General features: G+C 46.5%; 1 protein-coding gene across 1 annotated transcript; it reads right to left on the bottom strand.

The window, feature by feature from the left end:
- On the bottom strand, positions 1-25598 carry bicd1a (bicaudal D homolog 1a). Its single transcript, XM_008293418.1, has 9 exons — positions 25383-25598; positions 9325-9537; positions 5911-6063; positions 4801-5298; positions 3049-3426; positions 2160-2918; positions 1905-2056; positions 1606-1816; positions 1-48 (listed from the first exon to the last, which is right to left on the bottom strand). The coding sequence occupies exons 1-9, from the start codon at positions 25596-25598 to the stop codon at positions 1-3; spliced, it is 2628 nt and encodes an 875-aa protein (XP_008291640.1).

The following is a 25598-nucleotide window of genomic DNA, read 5'->3' as shown; positions in this document are numbered from 1 at the left end:
TTAGTTGTGGGGAGAGTGGCGGTACTGAGGCAGCAGGCTGCTGACAATCTACAAGAAACTGATAAATTAGACAGATATACAGTGGTGACACTCGGAGTCAGACAACAGGACAGAGAGAAACAGGGTGGACGAGACAGGGGGAGGCCTTGTCAGGGACAGAGAGACTGAACGCTACAGTAGCTGAAGCAACATAGCTGCTGCTGCTACTGTATGTCAGTCAATGTAAGCCAGTTAGGCTACGCTGACAGGACCGCTCTGTGCACGGCTACACGAAAACACAAAACCCCCACAGGACACACACACACGCACACACACACACATTATTGCCAATCCAATGTTGTATTGATTTGCAAAAGCACATAAAGAGAAGGACAGATATAGCGGCACAAACGACCAACAATCCTGCTCAACTTCAACACACCTACTCCTCCAGATGTGCTTATTCAGTCACTGAGGTCTTGGTTCCTTAACATTTAAAGGGTTTTACTTGTGATATACATAATTATCTGGAACAGGGAGCGAGAGAAAAGGTCAAACAGCATTTGACAGGAATGGGGAGCACACATATGTGATCCAACACTGCCATCTAGTGGGGAAAAACTGGTGACACTGCAAAAAAGGTGCGTTGTTCACCAGCATGGGAGTGCACGGCTTTGATTCGACTCCTTCCTTGTTTCAGATGCACCCTGAGCAGGGTGAGGCACAGAGAGGAGGTCCGACTGGTTTCCAACAACACATTAACCAACAAACACAACCTGTCAAATGCTTTTTGAAAAAAAAGCTTAACGAGACAAAATAAGGCATGCACTTATCCCACTTAAAGGTGTAATTCACTAAACCTGCCACAGAGAGGCGCTCTGAGTCACTGAAACAGAAGCAGGCGCTGCAGCCATTTTTGCTTGGTTGCTACTTTGCAATACTTCCTCGTACTCTTGGAGAATAACACATGATGTAAGATTCTACAGCAGCAGCGACTCTCATGAAAACAAAGATGGCTGACATTAAATTGATAGCCGTATGTTAAAAAACTCTCTGTAGAAGTCCGACTTAACGATGGCAAAAAGGCCGTCGGGAGCTGTTTTGAGGATGGAAGCTGGGTGTCAGGGACTCCTTCTTCCTCAGTGTTGTTCAAACCAAAGACACATTAAACCAGTTTGTCCTTCTCTCTGCGTCCCACCTAATCCAGAGGCTTCTGCAAACTCAGTTAATATTGTTGCCGGCTGTGGCCGTGACGATCAGTCACCGCCTTCTCCGGAGGAAAGATGACACCGAGGCAGGCCTACAGGTTCTGGGTCTGTGAGACGGCTGCTGTTGACCTGTGTCTTGTCTTGAGTAAATGAGCCGTCTGAACTCTAGCGTGAGCCGCTCAGGGTCTGCTAGGACGGGCCGAGACAAGTCGTCATTATGCAGAGCTGAAGCTGAGGTCTGGATTGTTTCAGAGTCGGAGTCTGACGTCCACACAGACATGGACGGACAGGAGGCTAGCTCTACAGAGGGAGGACTACTGAGGGTCAGGGAGGCGTTCAGGGTGTGGGTGGTGATGATGGAGTGGCTGTGGAGCCTGGTGGGACTGGGGGGAGCTGTGAAGGCACCTCTGTGACTTACTTTAGGCGGGCTGCTTTTTATCTTGGGCACTTTAGCGCCACGGCCACGGTGCGTCTGCTCGTGGTCAAACTCCAGATCCTCCAGGCGCTGGGTCAGTGCCAGTTTCTGCTGGATGGCCATACGGAGGAGGGAGTTCAATGTCTTCTTCTCATCCTCTGCTGCTGCTAGCTGCCTCTGCATCTCATCCAGCTGGGTCACGTACTCATCACACCTACACAGAGACAAAGAAAACAACAACAAAGATTTAGCGAACTACCAACTGCATCTTAGCAGTTTCATATTTCCAGAGTCTGTCTCACCTGGTGGCGAACATGGCCCTGAGGGAGGAGAAGGTGGCAGCGTCTTCTTTCAGAGCCTTCAGTTCATTCCTCAGCTTCATCATCGTCTCCGTCACCATGGACTTCTCATTCTCGTACTTGCTCTTTAGGTTAGCCAGCGCGACTTCTGCTGTCTGCAGAGGTGAACACGTTAGATTCAATCATTCAGTTTCCATGGAAATGACACTTGCAGGCTTTTTAATACTGTATTAACTGCAAAGAAAAATCCCTTTTTACCTGCTTGTTGGCCTTGAGCACCAGCCTGAGCGTGGCTATCTGCTCTCTCTTGGTACTGAGCAGGGACTTGAGCTTCAGTATCTCCTCCATGCAGGACTCTTTATCCTTGTCGAGCATCGGCGCGAGCTCCCTGGCTGCAGCCCTCTGCCTGGACAGCTGCAGTGAACGGTCGACAGCCCTCTGCAGGTGTTTGATCTGGTCTCTGATGATGGCGTTCAGGTTGTAGATATTCATTGGCTCCTTCCGCAGGTCCCCACCTGCATCCGAGGGCACCGGGGATGGGCAAGGGGAGATGCTGATGGCTGGGGAGCCAGTGTGGTTGCGCGTGGGGCTGCTGTGGCAGGATGGAGAGTCTGCTGAGTTGGTTGTCGTCTCACTGTGGTGAGCGTCTTTGGATGGGGAGTCCATGGGACTGCGTGGGGACTCGGAGGAGCACGCTGCAGCTGCTGCAGCGAGGCGCCGGGCCAGGCGAGGGGAGAGCAAAGCCCGGGGATCTTCTGAGCCTTTGAGGCTGCCGCTGCGTGTGATGCGGCTCTGCCGGTAGTAGTCCAGCATGACGCGGTTTGGCGTCTCGTTGTTGCACAGGCAGACGTGGTGGTAGAGCTGTGCCAGTTCCTCGCTGAAGGTCACCAGCTCGTCCTGCGCTGCGTTCAGCATGCCCTGGCTCTCTGTGGCGGTGCTCGTGGCTGCTCGGAGCTCGGCCTCCAGGCTGGCCACCCTCTCCCGGCCCTCACGACAAGTCCGCTCCAAATGTGTTACCTGCTTCGGAAAGAATTTCAGTGTTAGAAGGAGCTAAACCAAATGGAGGAACGTCAGTATGATCCATGAAAGCAGAACTTGTGCTGCATGCCTCAGCTGGGGCACCAACATAAACATGCATGTGACAAACCTGTTCGCTCAGGGCCTGGACCCGGTCGTCGTTGTGGCCGTCTCCCTGCCCCTCCACCGCCTGGTTGTACTTCTGCTCTGCCTTCAGGTCGATCACCTCCGTCACTGCCACCTTGTACTTACACTCCAGGATCTCAAACCCGTGGATATCGGGATCATGGCAGCTGTTGACTGGTGGCGATACGGAGCCGCCGTCGGGTTTCTCGCTCTCTTGCGGGTCGTCGAGCTCTTTGTCTCCGTTGAGACGCTTTATGGCGTTGACGTGCTCTGTGAGGCGGTGGACCCGCTCGTTCTGCTCGGTCAGGGCGCCCTGTGTGTGCTGCAGCTGGGTCTGGGACTCCTGCAGGTTCATGAGCAGCGCTGCCTTCTCACGCTCCACCTGCAGGAGGAAAATACAAAACGAAATGCACAACATTCATTCATAGGTGGTGTTTCACGCTTTCAGACTGACATGTTACTGATCTGACTTTGACGTTTGGAGAACCTGCAACAAGACACTAATGAAAGCTACAGACAGACTCATGTTAAGCAAATGTGTACATTAAGAAGCTGGTAACGATAATTTAACATGCACTAACAGCGTGCAGCTATCGACGGCCTTTCTCACTGCACACAGATACGTACTGACATGTGGCTCAGCTTGCTTTTCACAAAACCTGCGAGGAAGACCGATGGGATGTGTTGTTTAATTGCGTCTCAATCAGTCATCCCCATTCTGTACTAACAGGGTGAAATGTTCTCACAACAAAGCCTCTGAGTAAAGCCGGATTCTAAAACTGGAACGGTAATTTGGGCCTGAAGTAATTCCTCAGATGAAACTATAAAAGCTCCTTCAGAGGGTCTATATTGAGAAATTCAAAATTGATTTTGCAAAGTTCAACTAGCGATTATAAGCCCGATGCTGCTGGCGTTCACATCTCTCCCAGACTAATCAACTGCAGAGAGAAAATTGATTAGCGAGTAATTGTGTTTACAGAGAAAGGGACTCCGCTAATATAGCAACCACTAATTTAATTTTCTTTCTCCCTGTGGAGCTCAGCTAGGGGGAAAAAATGTACAGTAATGACTTGATCTGATTTTAGCTTGACTCTGATCTTCCTACGGTTTCCGTGTCGTTTAAGATGCTGTGCGTAACTCCTCAGATGGAGGAAAAAAGTTCCTATGCTATATTATATCAGCTCTATTTATACTGTTCATATGGACACAGATAATTTCACTGCAGGGCTGGGAGTGCTGGGAGTGTTCGGCGCCTGTGAGGGAAACTTCTATAGCATTTCCCTTCCTGTTAGGATCTATATGTCTGTCACCATGCATCTAAAATAACAGCATAAACACACTGTCAACACTATGGATTTCAGTGGACAGCGTACCACCGTATGCAACAGAACCGTTCAGAAATCAAACATCCATTAAAGCCTCTGCTATTTCCCTGTTTTGTCATTTTTGCTTGCAGGACTACTTTCAAACCCCGTAAGACTTCACACACACACACACACACACACACACACACACACACGCACACAAAACTGAAATATGCTGCAGGAAAGTGGATCAATAGAAGTGTGCTGCTGGTTTCAACGCCCTCAGCGACACACTGTGACGTCAACGGCATCCTTGAAAATGAACATTCACTGATTCTAAACAAACAAACATGATTTCTATTGGCTGGGAATGTAAACAAACTCATTATGTGGGTATTTGATTTATTATTGGATGCACAGACGCTGCAATAAGACATTTACTTGTGACCCACCTGCAGCAGCTGCTGCTTGAGCTTCTGCATCTCCGACAGGTTGAGCTCACTGAACAGGTCCGGCACAGGGTGCAGGCCTTCTCCCTTCCGGCCCGGTCGGTACTCCCCATTCATCTTGGCCAGCCCCGTGCCCGTGTGGAGGTGGCCGTTGCAGCGGTTGATGTCGTCATTGTTGCCGTTAGCAGCAGGGATGGTGCTGCCGTTGGTGCCGTTGGTTCCGTTGGTCTTCTCGGGGAACTTGAGGCCCTCGACGCCTGTAACGGTGAGCGCCAGATGGGCCCCGGCGCCGTAGACGCTGTCGCTCAGGCTGATGTGGTGGGCCAGCTCCTTTCTCAGATTGTTCTTCTGCTCGCGCTCGCTCTTCAGGGCATCCAGGGCTTCTTCTAACTGACCCTCGGAGATTTCCTTCAGGCGCAATGCGTCTTCCAGCTGGCTGTTGAGAAGGACAGTTTCCTCCTCCAGCACTTTGATTTCATGTTTCAGTCCCTCGTACTCCACCTGGGGGGGAAACAGAAAGGACATGTGGGAACAGGAAAAAAAAATGGACTAGAAAATATTTAATTAAATTACTTGATTAAGCACATAATTAAATCGCCTACTCGTTCAAAATTGAGTGAGCTTATCCCAGGTCAATTAAAAATGAAAAGCCTTTTTAAAGCTTTGTTTTTATTCTACAGGACGGTCATGAACAGTCAAACAGAGCTGGATGATGTGATCACAGCAGGTAATAAAACCTTTAGGATCACTAAAACACACAACTTCTAAGTCTTACATCACAATAATGACTTCATGCTGATCTATAACCTTGATCCACTTCATTTCCCTTCAGGTAATAAAGATCGGGTCCATGACCACAAAAGCTGTTCAGGCACTGTCAAGCTTTGTGTTACTGGAAATGGAGAACTCATCGGCCTTTATCTCCCCTGTGGGGTTCTATGGGATGACTAACTCCATGAGAGCACTGTTTGGTCCAGTGCAGCCTGGAACGAATGCTGAGGCTGAGTCACGTGAGCAGGTGATGACAAATTTTTAAGAGATAAATTCACGGGTGACAAATGTTGCGTCACTATGATGCGAGGAAGGGTTTAGGGTGTTCTCTGTCACACTGACCTGGCTCTGCTTGAGCGTAGACACCAGCTTCTGCAGCGTGATGTTCTCCTCCTCCAGCTCCGTGTAGTCCTGAAGCAGCCTGGTCTCTCTGAACTTGTACTCCTTGATCTCCTCCCGCATCCTGCTCCGCTGCAGCTCCAACATTTCGTTACTCTGGGGTAAAAGAAATTTTAAAAAAGGTGTAAATACACCAGCAGGGGGTGAGATGTGTACAAAGAGAAGAGAGGAAGAAGAGGAACAGATTGGAGAACCGCCTCACACACACTGAAAAAGAAATGCACAACCGTGTATGAATGCTGCACCATGCACACTTCTCTGGCCTGATTGCATGAGGATGAAGTTTCTATGACGGTTTCATTATCTTATATGCAGTGAGTCAGCGCCCTCAGACTCCCACAAACACCATTAGTTCAGGTAACCTGCTGTGCACAGACAGAAACCTGAGCATACGGTTGACTAGATAAACTGTCGAAGGGAGGACTGCACCCAGCACAAAAGCCATAAATCTGCGTACAGTAGGAGTTACTTGGCAGCGCTGGGAATATGTCGACACCTCAGCAATATCATCTGCACTCACGCAGCGAGGAAGAAAAGGGACGCTAGCTTCCATCAAAGTATTCTAATTGTACTTTTAAGTAAGCTTACCTGTTGAAAGTGGTGATATAAGATAATGTAAACTCTTATTTCTTAATCCCTTAAAATGCTTCTATTTATAGTAGTAGACAATAGTTCCTGTATATTTCCCAAAAGTAAACTGCTCATTTTTTCACATCAAGTCAGCAAAGAAAAGCAGGAATCCTGGAATACATCGTAAATATGTTGATATTTTTACACAGAGACGTGACTAAATGTGTACAGAACAATGCCGTTACCGGGCAGAGGGCTCGTATGAAGCATAGAGCAAAAAAATAATAATGAAACATTTACAGTATGTGTGCGCATGTGTGCACTTGTCTTGCTGCAGAGCTGCCTGCAGCCCCCCTGCAGCTCCCTGTACATATGGCAGAAGTGCTGACCCAGAGACAGCGTCAGGAGTGGGTGGGTGCACACACAGGAGAGGATAGACCTGAGACACATATTAAACCTCCAGAACCCCTGTGTGTGTGTGTGTGTGTGTGTGTGTGTGTGTGTGTGTGTGTGGGAACAATGCTGCTTTTAGAACTAGCAACTGGACTGAAACTAAAGGCCATTATGATGCACTGGATCCTCTGATCTGTACAGTGGCTGACAGCAGCTCCTATAATCTTGAAGCTAATGGAGTAAACTGCAAAAGTCCACAGAGGCACAGTGGAGCTGCTTCTGCATCGGCTCTGAAAGGAACTTTTGTGGCATAACCTTGCAACTGAAAATCACACAAAAACACACTTTCGGATGATGTATTGCTAATTACAGCGACCTTTCGGTGCCGCATGTTGTTGAATTACATTTTGGTGACAGCGTGGGGAATTACACCGAGCAGGGTCTGATGTGGACAGGATTAGAGGCCAATTATCAGTCGGGGGGTGGAGGGGAGGCAGGGTAGAAGGGCAGCCTATCGGGGGGCTGCAGCAGCAGAGGTCAGGGACAGTGTGGCACAACAACATTGGCACCGAGCCTGCCACGGGGCGAAGCTGGTCACCCAAAGCCCTGACCCAGAGATCACAGCGCTGTGTGGCTACGAGAGCTTTGACAAATTATGGCAAGCATAGCAGAAGCCCAGTCGTTCATCATTAGCATCGCTGCTGCTGTGCATAAATACAGAATGGTAGAGCAGCCTGAAGATAAAATAGATTTTAAATGGGTCGCATATTTGAAGCGTAAATTGATTGTTGCTATAAAAATTATTTTTTTCTCCAGGTTTAGGCCCAGGTTTCCTTCTTACTGTCTTGCAATATATCAAAACCCAAGAAGTGCTTGTGAATCATCATAAACTCCTCGCTTTATGCACCAGTTACATGAAAGGAAACTGGGTTCTCTGGTTTAATTTAAACACATGATATTTATATTTCCCAACAAGAGTTATGCCGTGATTTCAACTCATTTCATTTTACTTTTATTCTCATTTTCTGACTCACAGCTGCAGACCACAAACACCAAATGTTTATGAGCTAAAATAAATTTTCCCAGCAAGTTCCTGAAACCCATTTAACAGTGTTTCTGAAAGCCTTCTCAGAATCTGCAGAAACCCTTTGATTTGTCGTGACCGGTGCCAAACGAAGCTCCAGCGGGGCTACAACACCTGCTGCTCCTCCATGAAAGGGCTGCTCCTCCTCATTAATGGAGCATCACATGCGCAAATGAGGATTTCAAAGAGAGGAAGAAAGGCAGCGCATAAACACACAATCAAAGAGCCATAATCACGGTTCAAGCAGGTGACATTTGGAACAACTCATCCTGAATATATCCACTCAACTTAGCAGGTAATTAGCTTTTTAGTCAAAATACAGATTTGGTTTGATGTGTGACAGCATGTGGAATATCTTTACTTATGTTGTGAGCTCTGCCTACATCCACCGTGACATCTGACACAGTTTGAGAGCCTCCCATCGTTCCCTGCTCGGTTTAGTGAATGGGAATGTGTGTCCTGTGGGTGTAGCGCCGGTTGTGTGGCGAGAGCAACCTGGCTCGCTCTGTCCCTCCACATGTGCCGAGCTCAGGGCATTTCACTTATTCCCCAGCTTAGCACCGGATTTGCCCCCCACAATGGGGTCGTGGCCGCAGTGTCTGACCCCAGCTCGAACTCCTGCGCTTCCCGACACGGCGGCTGCAGACATATATGCTCACATAAATGTGCACTTTGCATGGACGCAGATGTATGATCTGACCCCATTCTGTCCCTCGCAGTGACCTGTTGGCCTTCAACAATCATAGATCTTGGGTAAGTTAATGTAGTACAGAAAAAAAGGCTGTGCAGATTGTGGGAAGCAGTCCATTTTAAACTATCTATTTGTTTTTACAGATTGTTTTACTCCTGAGTGACCTTTTTTTTAAAAACTCTTCAAGTTAGCTCAACCAGGAAATAAGGAGAAGTTTTTTTTTTTTTTTAATTTCTGGGATGCAAAATCTATTCAGGTTTCAAAATAAAAGACATTTTTAAGTCAGACTTGATCTCCAAACTGTGTGCATCAACAGGTTAATTTGCACATACAGTCGTCAAAATAAAACTCCTTTTCAAACTATAAATAATAGTGCAAGGACAGCATTTTAAATTCTACGTTTTTACCATCTATACATAAAAACCCCTATTAACTAAATAATAGCCCCTCTTTAATACTTTGGGTACCATTAAATCGATGCATGTCCGAGTGCATGAGTCCTGCTGCCAGCTCCTGCAACGCTCTGCTCACACATATTCGATAAGCCTGATTGCCTGTATTTTCCTGCTCTAGCAAGCAATAAATCTTGTGTGTGCTGTCTGTGTTTTGACAGGCTCACCTCCCGCAGCTCCTGCACCAGAGCGTTGAGCCTCTCGTTCTCGGCCTGGGCATTGGATGCCACGGAGCGGCTCAGCGTCACCTCCGTCTGCAGCTCCAGCAGCCGGCCCACGTAGTAGGCCTCCTTAGAGGCCGACTCCTGCAGCAGCGTCTCCTCATTCGTCTCCCCGTCCTCTGCCACCTTACGCTGGTTGGTGTAGGCCTGGCCGAACGCCTGCGGAGGGATGCAGAGGGAGGGAGGGATGGTCAGATGAAGGGGGAGGAACCAGTGCTGTTGTAAAGTCAAAATTAAAATGACACTGATCCAAATCCTGTCATATTGCATCGACTTCCTAATCCATGCCAGAGGGATTTGCACCCACTTCCATGAGAAAAAATCTTCCACAGTTGTGGCTGCCGGACATGCTCCTGCTGTGCTTTTGCCCACTGGCAGCACTGACAGCACAGTTGCAGGGGCCGCCCCAGCAAGGATACCTGCTGTCTGTCTATATGGCTGATGTTTCACTCTGATCAATAGACACAGTGTTCCCATTCTCCTGACACAGGTTTTCACAGCGCTGAGAGCTGACTTGTCATGATAAAGGAGCTGAGGCTTGATTGAGAAAATCAAAGCAGGCATCAACAGGGAGGAACAGGCCAACTATAGGCGACCTACTGCAGGAACGAATGCACAAAAGCTGAGTAGAATACACGGACCAAAAGCATGCAAGATGAAGGGAACAGCGTAGTGTTTGTGTCGCCTGAGGCTGCAGTATTTTTCTCTCCTAGCGTAGACCAGATTTCATGACCGGTAACCGCACACTGCATGACATCCATGCAGCAGCGGCTTCAGTGGTTCGATAAATACTATGAACCATCCTTCACTCTGCACACATATCAGCAGGAAAATAAAAACGGTGTCCGCAGTGGCCTCTGCAAGAGACGATGGATCGATGCAGCACCGCCCGAAAAATATCAACAATTACAAAAAAAAATAAAAAATACAGCATGTAGAGTTTTTTTGGGTTCTTAGAGAGAGTCACTCGACCAAATGGACCATGAACCCGAAGCGATAAGGGAGCCGTATATTCTGAACTAGATGTATAAATAATTCACAAACAGGCTTCCCGATGCCACCTCACTATAATAACAACCTTTTCTCTGCTGCAATGAATCATTTATAAGGTACAAGTTTCCATTATTTGGGAAAGACACGAGCCCAGTTGTCTTATTTTCCCACCGCACGAGTTATTTTTCTGTTTACTGGCAAACAAACAGGTCAGACAGTCGAGTGTGTGCAGCTAAGGACAGATGCTGGAGTTTGGAGCTGCTCTTCCTCAGCGTGGTTGCTTTTGAGGGAATGAGGTGATGTGATTTACCACCGAGGAGATCTGAGTGCCATCCAATTAACGGTATCGACCACCTCCCTCTGTCACATCTGACCTGCTGTTTGTCATCATCAGGGAACCGGCGGAGCAACAGTGGAAGCTGGAGACAATAGATCCGGTCGACAGCGTGCTGACATGATCGCTGCAGTTACAATCAAACAGCTCAAATAAATTAAAATAATAGATTCACTGTTCAGTTTCCTTTAAATACTGTACATTCAGTAAACAGATCAGCATTCATTCACGTCAGAGGACATGTTTATTTAAATCTAATAGACCCCAAATGTGCCGGTTAGCATATGAATGAGTGTAATAATCTACAAACCTCCATAAATACACAAAAAACCAACATTTAGCTATTTACTGTTCAGCTGTCCTCAAGGACTTTCTTTGTAATGACTAAAAAGTACAGTTTTATAATGGGCTTGGTTTTCCCTCCCTCTCTCTGCCCTTCTTTTATTTTTCGCTTTCTTTCGCGCTCTCTTGTTCGCTCGCCCCGGCGCCCTCGCCCTCGCTCTCCAGGGAGGCACTGTGTGATTGTAGTGAATGATTAAGACGAGCGGCCCCTGGAACAAAACAGCTGATTAATTCAAGGCACAGTGTGACTGAATGAGCTCGCCCGTCAACGTCCGAGCAGCTGAGACCTACAGGAGGGACAAAACCCACTCGAACACTCAGCATTATCTACTCCTCAGTGCATTTCTGAACCATTATGTTTTTTTAGAGACACTATCTTGACTGTAAGTTCAGTTTGAATCCACAAGCAGCAGCCAGTTAGCGTAGCTTAGCACAAACACTGGAGTCGGTGGGAAACAGATGAAATGAGGTGGAAAATTGACAGTTTGAAGTGCTGTGGACCGGAGTCAGAGGTTTCTAGCCAAGAAAAAGTCTGGCACATAACCCCCCTGTAAAAACCACAACCTGTCATTTTTTCTTTGCTTTTTTTTGTGCAGATTAAACAAAGAAGAGTTCATCCCCTGTTCTCTGTTGGTGTTAAACTCAACTAACTGGTTGTAGATTTATATTTAAAGGACAGATATGAGAGAGCTGATGGTCTTTGCACAAAGATAAATATTCCCCATAAAGTCAGACTTCAACAGCTAGAAAACAAAAACACTGAACACTCTGACACCAAATACTCAATATTTCCATTTCTTTTTTCAACTGACACATTTTCTCCTTCATTGAATCCCGGCTAATCCTGCTGATGAACAGAGAATCTGGCAGAGAGGCATGAACCACACAGTCGCAAACGCAGGTGGTGATTCAGCAGCTCCTCGTCCAGAGAATCGGTGGATGCACGACGAGAAGCAGATGGTTTCATAACAGCCGACTCCTTCACGGGATGAGCCGGGCTACTCCAAGCCCTCCATCTGTGTGCTCCTCTTAAAGGAAACCACAGTGAATGACACTAATGGCCGCGGCCCAGTGTTCACTCATAAAGGAGCACAGTGTTCTCCGGACCTCCCGTAGCTGTTGCACCGTCGAGCTTCTGCTGGGCTAAAAATAACAACGTGACAGCAACGCATTTTTCATGCTAATTACATGAACAGCTCAACAATGCTGCACGCTGCAGTGATGGATCTCCAGCGACCCTGTATCTGTGTCCTAATTGGCTGCCTAACATGTGAAGAACAGCGAAGAAGATTAAAGTTTAATACCAGCTCCTCAGGATGATGCTCATACAAGGCCACTCATTTGGATCCGTGTACTGAAAACCACATAATTTATTCAGTCTCGAGGCTCCTCCTCACCCTCATGAGCCTCAGTGTTTAAAGTCTTGACAATGGAGTCCCCTTCTATAGATATTCATCCCTGGGGCCATAGCAGGAGGAGCAGACGGGGGGAACAAACCAACCGCTGCACCAGCGAGAGGAGGAGTGTAACCCTGAAATCCTTCCCTGTCTGCTGCAGTCCCTAATGAGGAGTCCAGGGAGGGCCTCTGGGTGCGCGATCTTGTATTTGCGAATGTGTACGTACAGCAGGAATCTATTTTTACACCCAGCAGGGAGAAGTGAGGACTATTTCTGCAACAGCAATTAATCTTCACCAAACTTCCATCATTAAAGGAGGTCTAATCAGTAATACAGACTGTAACGAGGAGGTTATTTATAGATGATCATCCAAAGCCAGGAGATGCAGCCTTGATTACATTTTCAAAGTCAGAGAGCGAAAGCTCAGCGCCGAATGCACACGCTGGAGGTTGTGAATTATAAGCAGCAAACCCAATTATATGATTTATTTATGTCCTCAGATATTCACATTCTAATTAATGCGTATTTTAATTAGATAATTTATCCTTAATTGTTTGTCATTTACAGTCTAGAGCCCGACGGCAAAAACTCTAATATCAATGTGTATTATTTTTATACATACGTATGTTAGAGTTACACTGAAAAATCTAAATGATGGGGTCACTGTTTATTAACTCTCCAGCTATATTTCTCCAACTTGTTGGCAGCTTATCGGGAAGACACGGCTTGACTCCGCACCACCGTCTCAGCTACATGTGCTGCAGACAGCGCTAGGAGTCACGGCACACTCTGGTGGACAAACTATGTGATGAAATTAGCTTAAGCTTCTCCTCCATGAAACAAATAAAATGATATATAACACTCTACTCTATCCATATATCTATGATATATCAAAAACACTAAATCTAAACCGATAAACTCGTCGGGCTCTCCACTCAAATATTAACTTTGAACGTGACAAAATATGGATTTAAACTGCGTCGTGATAAATGCGGATTAGAGGCGGATTACAATCAATTACTGCCACTAATCCATTTATATTTTATGAAAGTACAAGATGAGGGATGTTCTAGGTTTAATGCTCAGGTTGAGACACGACAGCCACGAACGTTGATCACTGAGGGACCCAAACATCGACCAGAACGCAGCTCGCCAAGCGCTAATCTCTGCTGCTGCAAAAATAAGTTATGGGGAAGCAGAAATCAGGGTTTAGTCGCTCATAAGAAGCAAAATTCTTATGAATAACATAAACACCAATAGACATGGAAAGACACACACACACACACACACACACAGGGTTGTGTCGTGTCCAGATGGTCGGCCCAGCCAACCACGTCAGGGATTTCAGTACCATGGAGAGAGACAAGCAGGACTGCTGCTGAGAAGCCACGCAGCTGTCAGCATCATGAACACTGTGTGTGTGTGTGTGTGTGTGTGTGTGTGTGTGTGTGTGTGTGTGTGTGTGTGTGAGAGAGCAATCAGACATGGTGAGGATGATGATATAGATAAAGAGAAAGGAGAGAGCGAGGCCTGTTTCCTGCTGCAGACCTGCATGTCAGAGCATCCCAGCTGCTGTACAGGTGGTATTATTAGTTCATCCTCATTCGCTCTTTCACTCAGTCGCCGTAAAGCTCGCCGTGGCACCGTCACAAGTGTTTGAGAAGGGGCCGAGTAATTCATTTGTTTGACCAAAACCAAAATGGAAACACTGCGTCACTTCCAGCAGCGATCAAAACAACCGCCCAGGAGCTCATAAATGATCACGAGAGCATGAAGAACGCGACGAATGGAAAAGACAGAAGTCAGAAGCAGTATGCGATGTGTCAACCTGCATCCACACAGAAGCCTACAGTGGGTGAATAACACAAACAGAAGTGCACAAGTTGTGTTACTGACTCACTCGCTTTGCTCTGTCTGGCTGTAGTGCACTAGTCTGGGAAGGTAAACAGAACGAGAGGGAAAAGTTGAGTTCCTACTTTAAATATAAAGTGTTTGTATAGTACACATTATCTCATTTCATGTTGAATCGGTAGAGAAATGTCCCCAGTTTGTTTAGTTTTTCCTGCAAACTCACAATTTAGCACAACGTCCCCGTCTGTGAACAACATTTGGTAATCTAAGAATCCACTGTTAGCAGTGCAGCTGCTCTGAGAAACACAGAAACCATCCATAAAGCTGGAGGACTCACAAGTGACTGTATGACAATGCAACTTTATTCATGTAGGAAAAGGCTTATTGAGCTTAAGAATCTCTTCCACGTGAGTATTTTGCATAAATGAACAGATTATAGACACACATAAAACAACTTAAACATGATTCAGATAAAGACGAGGATCCTGCATCACAGGATCATAACATTGTACATGTATGTGTCACAAGTCATCAGTGTGATCATTAAAACAGTGAAACACAACATGTGGCTGCTTCCAAGTAAAGCTGCTTTAAATTCATTAAGATCAGCTTTTCAAGAGTCAGGCAATTTTGCAACTAATTAAAACAAAAAAAAAGGTGCAGCATACTTGAATTCCCTTTTTCCCAACACAGTACAGGCTCCGGGAACAGATAGCAGGAACACAGTCAGCCTTTAGCTTTCTAATACGGTTCAAACTCAACAGTATCTCTGATCAAACCCTCGCCGTCTCCTGGACTGCGTTCAAACCCTCTACCTCTGTGCACTAATGCAGGTTTTATATCAGCCTCAAGCTGAGATAACTGATGAGATCACAATGATATCATCAGGGTCATTTTTCTTCCAAGCTGAAGAAAGCTTCAGAGGCCACAGAGAGCAATAAACATGTGGTAGCACTTCTCATCATCCCAAAAATAAACTTTAAGTGTAAAATCTGTGCAGTGCCCCTTTAAAACTTAATAACATTTAGTCTTAAATGCAACCGAAACAAATAAATGCAACACGTAAAACTTCCTTTTAGCTGAATATAAGGTTTATACTCAGTGACGGGGGTTTACGGGAAACGTTCCCCTGCCATGTTTTGTCCTCAAACAAGGACACAGAACTGTCCCTATGTGCTTCTCAGCTGCAGGGAAAACTGCCAAGTCAAGAGATCTGTCATCTATAAAAACACACAAGCACATTTCCACAAGTGAGGGGAAGCTGGGTAATCATAGCCCAGCAAGAATGGAGGTCAGTGACACGGGAAAAATAAAACAGACGGCGATTACATCATTAAAAACCCATTTAGACAATTTTCATAATCAATGCACATAGTTCCCAAAAAATTGTTTTAAACAGAAATCTGCAGCTCAGGCATTCCTTTTCCAACAGAAGTCCTTTACTGAAGCCGTGTTTATCATCATATTATTAGTGTAGGGAGCTCCAGCCGTGCACCATTTAAATCCTTTAATTTCCTGAGTTGGCAGAGAGCTCCTCCATTCATGAATTATTATCTACATAAACATGGAGCTCGCATGACATGAATGTTTTATAGATAACGAGGAGACGCTCTGCTTTCTGTTCCTCCTCACTGCTTGGTTCGGTGGAGGCCATTATTCCTCTGATGACAACATGCTATTATGCTGACACTTAAAGAAGAAAAAAGGAAAAACCTGGAGTGTAGGCGAACAGCTGAAAAACGCCTTAATGGGCTCCGTAGTGGAAAATCCATGCCATTTACAAGAAATGCACAATAGTGTCGCATCTGTTGCTCGCTCTCCAACCCAGTGTGTGAGGCCCAGAGGTCTGCCAGGGGACGGGGTGCGTTCGGTTAAAAACGACGTGGCTCGCTCAAGTGATTCAATTTGGCTGAAGCCTGCTCGTGATAAGAAAGATGCTTGGATTACTTCCCAGAATGACGATCATTTTTTTGTGCCTCAATGAATGGTTGGTAGAAAGAGGCAGCTGGGTGTGAGATCTGTTTGTCACATCCTAAATTAGTCTTTATTAACTGTCTGTATCCTCCTGACTGCATCCTTCTCATCTGTGGATTTAAGCTCAACAGTGCCGATGACGTTACATCGTGCAGGAACGTACGCTTTGTCACCGAGTCAGAATCTGTGACTAGTATGAGTCAACTGGAAAAAGAAAACTCACGAGAGGACTGAGAAGCTGCACAGACCAGCTGTAACTGTGTCATTCCCATCGCTTGCTAATGCGCCCTGCAGGAGATCATGAGCCAGTCAACCACAAAAACACACGACCCAACCTTCCAGCCATTCCACCGCACAAATAACGTTACTTTAAAAACACACACGGCTACAGGCGCAGTCATACGTGCACTTCACTGACTCCTGCCATTCATCTGAAGAGGGAACAAGAGCCGTCAGGCTGGACGGGGAAATGAAGAAGCAGTGAATGAGAGAGGAGGAGGAGGAGGAGGAGGAGGAGAAGGAAGAGGAGGAAGAGGAGGAGGAAAAGGAGGAGGAGGAGAGGTTGTTGCAGAGTGCAGCCTAAATGTTTTAAGATATGCAGACAAGTGAAGGAAGGAAGGAAGCAAGTGAGGGAGGAAACACTCTGCATCCCTTGATGTGCCCTGGCCCTTATGTTTAATACCAATTACTCAGATTATTTCTTGATTAATAGATAAATTGCTTTGCTCATTAAATGCCAAAGACATTTAGAGACCGTACAGAAAACTACAAATCATTTCTCAAATTAAAAACAATCAGTGATCAAACTAACTGTTTATTGCAATTTGTGCTTTCAGCCCCTATTTATTTGTATTCACCCCCTTTTATACATGAACTAATACTTGGAAGCATTTTGTTTGCTGGACTCCTACAGAGCAAACAGAGTGAGGCACATACTGATTCAGCAGGTATGTGGCCCTATAAACGACACAAACCCAGAGATCTGCTGTGCAGGCACTCTAATTATAAAGTAAAGGACTAGTGTCGGTGCTGCTGTCGTGGTTCTGTCATCTTAAAACGGGTCACAGCTTTTAAGTTGGCAGAATTTTCACTGGGCCTGTATTCAAACAGAAAATACTGATAATAATACCGCATTATCACCTTTGCTGTCCATAAAGCTGTTCATCATTTGTACTCTATAGGAACTAATAATGCGATGCTTCCTATGGCGCTATCTGTCTGCACATTCATGTTTCCTCAGCCTTTCTGTGCAAGTTATGCTGCAGCCAAATAATATCTTGGAGGCACTTCAGCCCAGAATCAGATATTTCAGCTCCTCTAGGTGCATATGTTCGTGTGTGCAGGTGTGACTGAGTGGATTTGCCACCGCCGTGAGGTAACTGTGTCCCAGACAGATCCTCTCCCTCGAGGTACAACCTGATAAACAAGGACTCACTGAGAGGTTAATAACTGAATTAACAGCATAAATATGGCTAATTCAAGGATTACAATCACGATTATTGCTTGAGTCAAACATATAAATTCCTCAACTCCTGAATCCTTCCACGCTAACGCTGTGTTTTCATCCCTTCTTGTCCTGATCTCTCTAAGTGGTTTCTCCCTGCGTTCTAATGACAACAGTCCATTTATGACCCCTGAGCCTCATCGGTCTTTGGAGTGTTCAGGAACTGGCCCGGGGTGAAGGAGAGCACTAATGCAGGCAGCGTGGACGTGGACCTACTCTGTCTTTTATGTGCTACACCTCCCCTCCATCCCTCCTCCCCACTGCCCTCTGGGCCTTTCTGTGGAGAAACCTGAGATTAAAGAAATGAAATAAATAGAACAGATAACGTGAAGATGGTGCTGAGAAATAACAAAAAAGCTCACAGGCTCATCGATATTCTGTATTAGTTCCAGCAGACACGCCCAGACAGGCTGCCGGGGGCACCGGAGAGAGAGACAGAGCAGATTCGGCTGATAAAACCGTCTCCTCGCTCTGCAGTGGGTCTCTCCTGATAAAGAGGACTCAGCCAAGCCAGACAAACACAGACTACAATGGGGAGAGGTTGGCTTGCACACAGTGACCCTCTTCGTATTGACACATGGGGCCTCTGGGTGACTCAGTGCTTTTGTGCAGCCACAGGAGAGCCTCCATGTCAGGCCGGCCGACCTGTAGGAATCCTCCGCTGTTGAAACAGGCTGCCAGTAGGTAGGTAGGTAGGTATGTAGGTAGGTAGGTAGTGCAGCACGTGGCCTCTCTGTTTACGGTTATATTTTTGTTCCTTGTCTGGATAAAACTCCTCCTCTCGCTTGTCAAGATGGCTGAACTGAATTCTTCTGCTCGGTAACTGGCTGTTTGTTTGGACAAGGCTAAAAATAACAGACAGATTAAATCATTACGACGATAATTTCTTTGGTGGCCACACAACAGAAACGCCAGGCGTCTCGGGTAGATACGTCCTTCCTCTTTCCCGACCCAACTTAAAGGCAGCACCACTGTGACGGAGGACAGCGTTAATTAAATAGGTTAACTAGGGGGATGATTTAGTACCAGTCCCACCCGATACATCCTCTAAGAGGGTACAAGTGACAAAGACAGATCCCTGACCCTATTCTGTGTCATGTGCATGTTTGGGTGTGCTCATGCATGCCAGTGTGTGTGTGAATGGCAACGGTGATGAAGGGGGAGGAGGAGGAGGAGGACGGGCAGAATTATGCTCGTTCACAAGCGCCCTTTGCTGGATGTAAAGGCCTCTGGTCATCCAGATAGGAGGCTCCTCTTCCTCTGGCTCGTAGAGACGATAAGCTCAGAGTAAGACTGAACAGTAGCTGAGAGTAAATTGCTCCGTCTAGACAAAAAAAAAAAAAACTGCAGTCAGTGATGATTTAAAATTCCTTTATGATAAATTTGATTCACGTGAACAATGACGATAATGTCGAGAGCAGACAGCACTAACAGCTCGAAAAGTCACACGAGGAAGACGTTCGAATACAAAAGTTTCTCCTCATGTGAGAGGATGGTATTTTTTTGCTATGCTTTCAGAGTTTGCAGCGCACACAGCTAAAGTAGACGACTAATCAATACAGCAGCCTGCAGGCGGGGGAGTCCTGTTCCTTCTATATTTCACTGCAGCAAAAAGGAGCTTTCTGAAAAAAATAAAAAAATAAATTCTGTGCAGCGGCTGGGCAGGCCTGGAGGAACTGTGCAGAGTCCCTTTTCTCTTTCAGATTTCAAACGAAAAAGAACCGACAGACGAATAATAGCGTCTCCTTGTGTTCTGCTGACACATACAATCAGCCGAACACACTTTCTCTGCTCCTCCATTAAGTCAACACAACCATAAAAACCTGAAACAACAAAGAGACCCGACCGATGGGCTGGAGTCACTCAGCACCACCCCCAGCAGCACCACCACCCCCAGCACCACCACTCCATCCTGCCGCCCCTCCCTTCCTCCCTCCACGGCCTCAATCACAACATCCGCACCCTAAACCTCCTCCTCCTCCTCCTCCTCCCACTACTCTCATGTTACAGACGTAGAAGAGGGGGAATAAAAAACAGAGAAACCAAATGCAGGAAAACAGGTCCTAATGTGTGACTCAAATACAAATGACCTTCCCTTTAGGCAACACACACACCCGTGTGATCGCAACACGAGGGTGGAGAGGTCCTTATCTACATGCTCTGCTGCATCCCTGCTGCCTGTTGCTGAGGTCAGAGGTCACAGAAACCTCATCATTTATTTTGACTTCCAAACACATCATCTCCATAATCTTAAAAACAATAAAAACGATCACAGCGGGTGTAAAAGTCAGTGGAGTGGGCTACACTTTGGAAATGAGTGTTAAATCAGGCTGGCTGCTACCCAGCTGACATCACAAGGCGCCAAAACGCAGCATCGCGTCTTACGAGGCAACTGGTTCAACAGCTGCTTCTGTGAGAGGCGCGATGACAACATTAAACGGATACCTGTCAGACGTGTTTCACCAACGTTTCAGCTACGCTACACACAATAGAGTGCAGCTCAGCTCACACATGAGACGTTTTCCCCACACGGAGCACAAATCGATGCATAATTCCCACTTCGCTCCAGGAGGAGGGGAGGACGGTGGGGGATTGCGGGGGAGATAGGGTGGAACTGAAAAAGAAGGGAGCAACACCAGCTCATGAGGTATTGATTCGGGCCTTCCGTCCATGTTTACGGCCCTTCTAAGAACCCCCTGCTAATGTTTAAGAGGAGGAGAGGAACCATAATGCATCCCTTCAACCCAGATAGATTTACAGCCACAGCTGCTCTCTTTTGCAATTGTCTCAGTGTCTTAGACAGGTTAAGAAATGTTAATAAGTGCTCAGGTTCTGCCTTTTCAGATCCACTGTCTGAATAAAAAAGGAGCCAGATGTGCACAGCAGGGTCGAACACTCTGCCTGTAGCTGCAGAGTTTAGACCCTGCTTCATGTCTCACATCATCACATTGTGCTGCTCCTTCCTGCACAGGATAATGAAGGTTTTGTGACTTTGTGCAGGTCCTTCAACATGCTCCCTAATTTATTCTGAAGGTTAAGCCGAGCAACAGTTTCATCCCCTCGTCTCTCCGTTCCCCGATGACTGAGCAGTGGCGTGATATTAACTCGACTTATGCAGATGGTGGCAGTGGACCAGGTCCCGGGAGGATCGCACTGACAGCTAATCAACCATCGCTAGCATGTTAAAGTGTGTTTTCTATTTCTGACCCGACAGCGAGCCCGGTAGAATAATGGACTACTACGATGAGGGTGGTTTTTTTTCTGCATAAGGATTTTTTAGAGATTTTAGCCGAGGTCGAAGTAAAAATCATAAGAACTGACAACAAAGCAGGAACTAACGATTATTTCTTTAGCGATAATTATTCTGTTTTTTATTTTCTTGATTTACCGATTAGTGGTTTGTTTTAATATGATGTCAGGAACCGGTGGCAAAAGTCGATCAGCGTTTTCCAAAGCAGAATATGACGTCCAACTGGAAAGATATTCAGTTTACTGTCATGAAGGAGTAAAGAAACCAGAAAATATTCAAATCTAAGAAGCTGGAGGCAGAGAACAAATAAAAGAAATAGTTTGGTTAAATGGGGTTTCATTTACTCCAGTATATCAGATGTTGTTTTCCTTCATAATTACTGTCGTACGGCCCCAAAGGTCCGCTGTGGGTAGGAGAAACTGTAATGACAGACCTTGTACGTTAGGAAATAAAGTCAGCATTGATTCTTGACTATAACAAATCAGGTGGCGGTGCAGCAGAGGGCTCTGGGGACGTTCCCTGTTCAGGGCTGATGCCCTCAACTGTAACCTGCTGGACACATTTCTCTATTTTTAGAACGTGAAGCTTGTGTTGTTGAAATCAGCTGTTGGATGAGAAATATTGCTCTCATGCCTCTGGTTAAATTAGACTGTATGGGCTCTGGTGAGGGGTAAGAACTCTGTCTACCAGCACGGCTCGATTCACTAAACAAAATAACTGCAGGAAGTTTAGCTGACTCCTGAAAATCACTGCTCTTCCTGGGTGAGAAATCATCAGTTCTTCCTTGTCCATGCTTTATATTTAATGCATAGATATGAGGTTGGTATCAATGTTCTCATCCAAGTCTGGAGCAAATAAGCCCAATCCCATTATTTCCTAATATGTCAAAATTCTCCTTTAACTTAACATAAAGACACAGACAACAAATACAAGATCACTGCCACTGATCGTTATGCTGAATGTAAAAACTAGAGAGACGCAGCTTCAGCAAAACACAAAAAGACAGTCTTGAAGGCTTCATGTGATGAGCAGTGCACAGCAGGAAGGAAATATGATGATGAATCATGACGGAATCTGTTTTTTTTTGTGGTATTTGAAGTAACCACGTGAAGACTTTGATGCAGATCTCAGCTGGCGTCCGTCTCCGCCTAAAGCCCCGAGAACAGAAGTGACCTGTGAACCGCCTGTTCCCAACCTATCACAAATGTCAATTCATCTGCAGGCTCTGATTCAAAAAGAGCTCAGAGACGAGTTATGACAGCGGCTGAAATGACTAAGTTATTTTTCACACATCTCGTCCAACAGCGAGTTCCAGAGACGTCCAAAAACAGGAAGTTACGAGGAAGACTGAAGCAAGAAAAGCTAATCCGAGGATAAAATTACTCATGACTACCACGCTCCTCGGAGACTAATTCAGTCTTTGTTGACAGTGTGACTAGAGAGCCATATGATGTTGCCCCGTCCTGCTCTGCAGTGATGCCGTCCTCCTCCTCACCGTGTCCTATCTGAGGTTGATCTGCCCGGAGACAGCACGAACAAGCCAGAACCGCGGGGCAGAGGCGTCTTCTCCGTCAGCGCTTAGGCAGCTATCCAGAGACACACAGTAGGATACGAGGACTGAGGGAGCGACGGGGCCGTGAGGCAGAGAGGAGCGCCGGGTGAAGGGGAAAGCCGTATAGCAGAGGACACTATAGAGCAAGTAAACAATTCCTGCTTTCAACACCAAAACATGCTCTTAGAGTCCTATTCCAGCTCGTGCCCCGCGGACAGCAACAAGATGTATGCGGCTGTTACTGAGGTAAACACAAAGAATCACAGAGACACTGATATGATGCCGTTCACTGACAGAGCACCAGCGTTATGCTCTCCTCACAAGGGTCAACACACGTCTACCGAACTCATTTTAATGTGACAGAACTTCTCTGTATTTGCCTGGATGCTCCATCATCACGGCCCTCTGCTGCTGTTTCACTGTCAAGTCACAGCCAGATACACAAAATACTGTAAAGCACAACCAAACCAGGCCTGTAGTACAGCAGCTGGGTGTCTGGCAGGGAGTGGATGTGTTTAGTTTGTAGAGCTGCATGTGGATTTCTGGAGCAAAACCTCATCAGTTGCTCTCCACCTGCTGACTGAGGGCGAAGGAGCACCAGGGCGATTCGGGCACATGTGTGACCACAGGACACATGCAAACACGGTAGGAACACGCATGCACATGTAGCTTAGGCTGCACACCCGCTGCAAACACTCTGTGTGGCTTCGACTGTATGTTAACGGATAAAAGGTCAATTAACAAACCGAGACTGAACAAGTTGTTTGTAGACGGAGCAAATACTAGATCCAAAAAAAGAGGATGGAGCCATTTTATAACCAGTTTTCACTTTCAGTCAACAGTTATGAGGCATTTAATTCCACTCAGGCCCAGAAGCCATTCCACTCTCTCCATCTGCCCTTTTTATAATGCAGCTCTCCTGAGAGCAGACGTGATGTTATTGTGGTGGCAGGTCTGCACTCCGGCACTCCGGCTCATGTTCACAGGCGTGTGCGACAGACAGATAGGAACCAGGAGGTGCTTTTTTCAGTGGAAGTAATATCATGTGTGGAAAATGCTTCGTCTGTGAGGCGAGGGGACGGACGGACAGGCAGGTGGAGAAACAAAAAAGATGTGAAGCGATGACAGAACACAACAAAGAGCCCTGCTGCTGATGTTAATGAGAGACGGAAATCAAAGGTTTGATCAAATGATGAAGGGATCAGATGATGCCCACAATAGGCTCTCCTGTGATAGTTTCCACATGTTGTCAGTAACACTTCACTCTTTCCACTGCTCTCCTGCCATCACCGTCCCATCTCTGCCTCTTCCTCTCCCCCCCGTCTTATCACATTCTCCACCATCATCCACCGCATCATCCAATAATCCATACGTGTGAGACATCGGCTGGACAGCGCCGTGCTGCCGGCTGTATCGGCCCGTCTCTTCGGCTTAACTCGCTGCTGTTATCTGCACACAGATCGTTCTGAATCTGCATGCGAGTCAAAACAAAATCTTCAAACTAAGCAGTGGAATGAAAGGGCACGGGGAGAAAAAAACAAAAAAATGGTGTGAATATGTAACCAGGCATGCATAATGTAACGTCTGACATACGGCAGCAGGCCGGCCATGTGATCTCTGTCATGATTTTTTTATCATGAGCCAACAGTGCAATGACTCACACACACTTGAAGTCATTTTTAAAATTTCTAGTGCGGCTTAAATATAGATTGTTAATGGTCATGTAAGCCACAAGTGAAGCAGGGTCAATGCACCACTTAAATTAAGGATTTAATACGCTGAGACAATTACTTGGACCAGAGATATTATCTAGGAGGTAAAATCACGCCTGAATTTGAAGAAAGAACAACTTGACAGGATTTAATGAACAGAGGAATCAGAAGTTGCTCATCAGGCTTCACCTAAAGCTGCAGACATGGGATCTTTCTGAGCATTTTTTGGTGACTGCATAACTTTCTGAAACTAACACACATGCACAACATCAGAAGCACCCCTCAGCTCTTTTTTCTTCTCCCGGCCCTTTGACTCGAGCATCTCCACCAGCGACCTTGAGCTGCAGAGCCCCGTCAGCATCCGCCTCTTGTTGCTATGTACATGTATGCATTAATGAGTAAAGCACACCCAGCATTCATTATTCAGGCTGAGCCCAGCAGCACTTTTCCCTCACATTAAATCTTACCGACATCAAGACCCCGTAGACAGACAACCGGTGAGAATTCTGGCACAGCAATAAAATGCATTAGTAATCAAAGAACTTGCAACGCCTTCATCTTCTTGTATCTTATGGAAATGCTTCTCAGAATTTAGATGAATGGACAGAAACTGGTGAAGAACTGTGAGGATCCAGTTACTGAGGGACTCTTGAGGAAGCATTCATGTCTTGGCATGACACCAAAAGCTCCCAACAGAGTTAAAATAATGACTTTTCTGGGATGGAGTCCTGAAACAATGACTGCTGGGAGAGGTGGACTGGACTCCTGAGCTTGCACTGCAGACCCTGATGCCACATTCACAGCACAAACAGCAGCTTGGATTATTCATACGCTTCTCTCAGCTCATCACATTTAAATGGCACCAAAGCGTTCCTCCTTTTGCTTTGGGCCCAGGAGGTGACCAGTTCTGGTGCCCTCCCCACTCCGCCTCTCTCTGGTTCTGGTTGGCACTCAGCTTTACACGAACCCGCTGAGCTCATATTAACAAACAAGACATCGCTCCTATTATTCGTGCTGATCCCACACACCTGACCGCAGTGCGCTTCCCGCCCCACGGTGCCAAACAGAACCGCAGCTCGATCCGGCGCCGCTCACCTCTTGTAATTGCTCCAACTCCTTCCTGAGAGTCTCCTGGTCGGTCTCCAGCTCTGCATACTTCTGCTTCAGCGCCTGGTTCTCCTCCAGGACGACCAGACCGCACTCCGCAGCCCGGATCTTCTCCCGGTTCGCCTCGGCCAGTTCCTGCGTGAGGCGCTCCACCTCGGCCCGGTACTGATCCACCGATTCCCCGCATCCTGCACCGGCGGCCAT

The sequence above is a fragment of the Stegastes partitus genome, unplaced genomic scaffold (genome assembly GCF_000690725.1).
Source record: "Stegastes partitus isolate 25-593 unplaced genomic scaffold, Stegastes_partitus-1.0.2 Scaffold886, whole genome shotgun sequence".
Lineage (NCBI taxonomy): Eukaryota > Metazoa > Chordata > Actinopteri > Pomacentridae > Stegastes > Stegastes partitus.
Note: the sequence above shows the minus strand (reverse complement) of the source record. Positions and strands in the feature narration are given on the sequence as shown.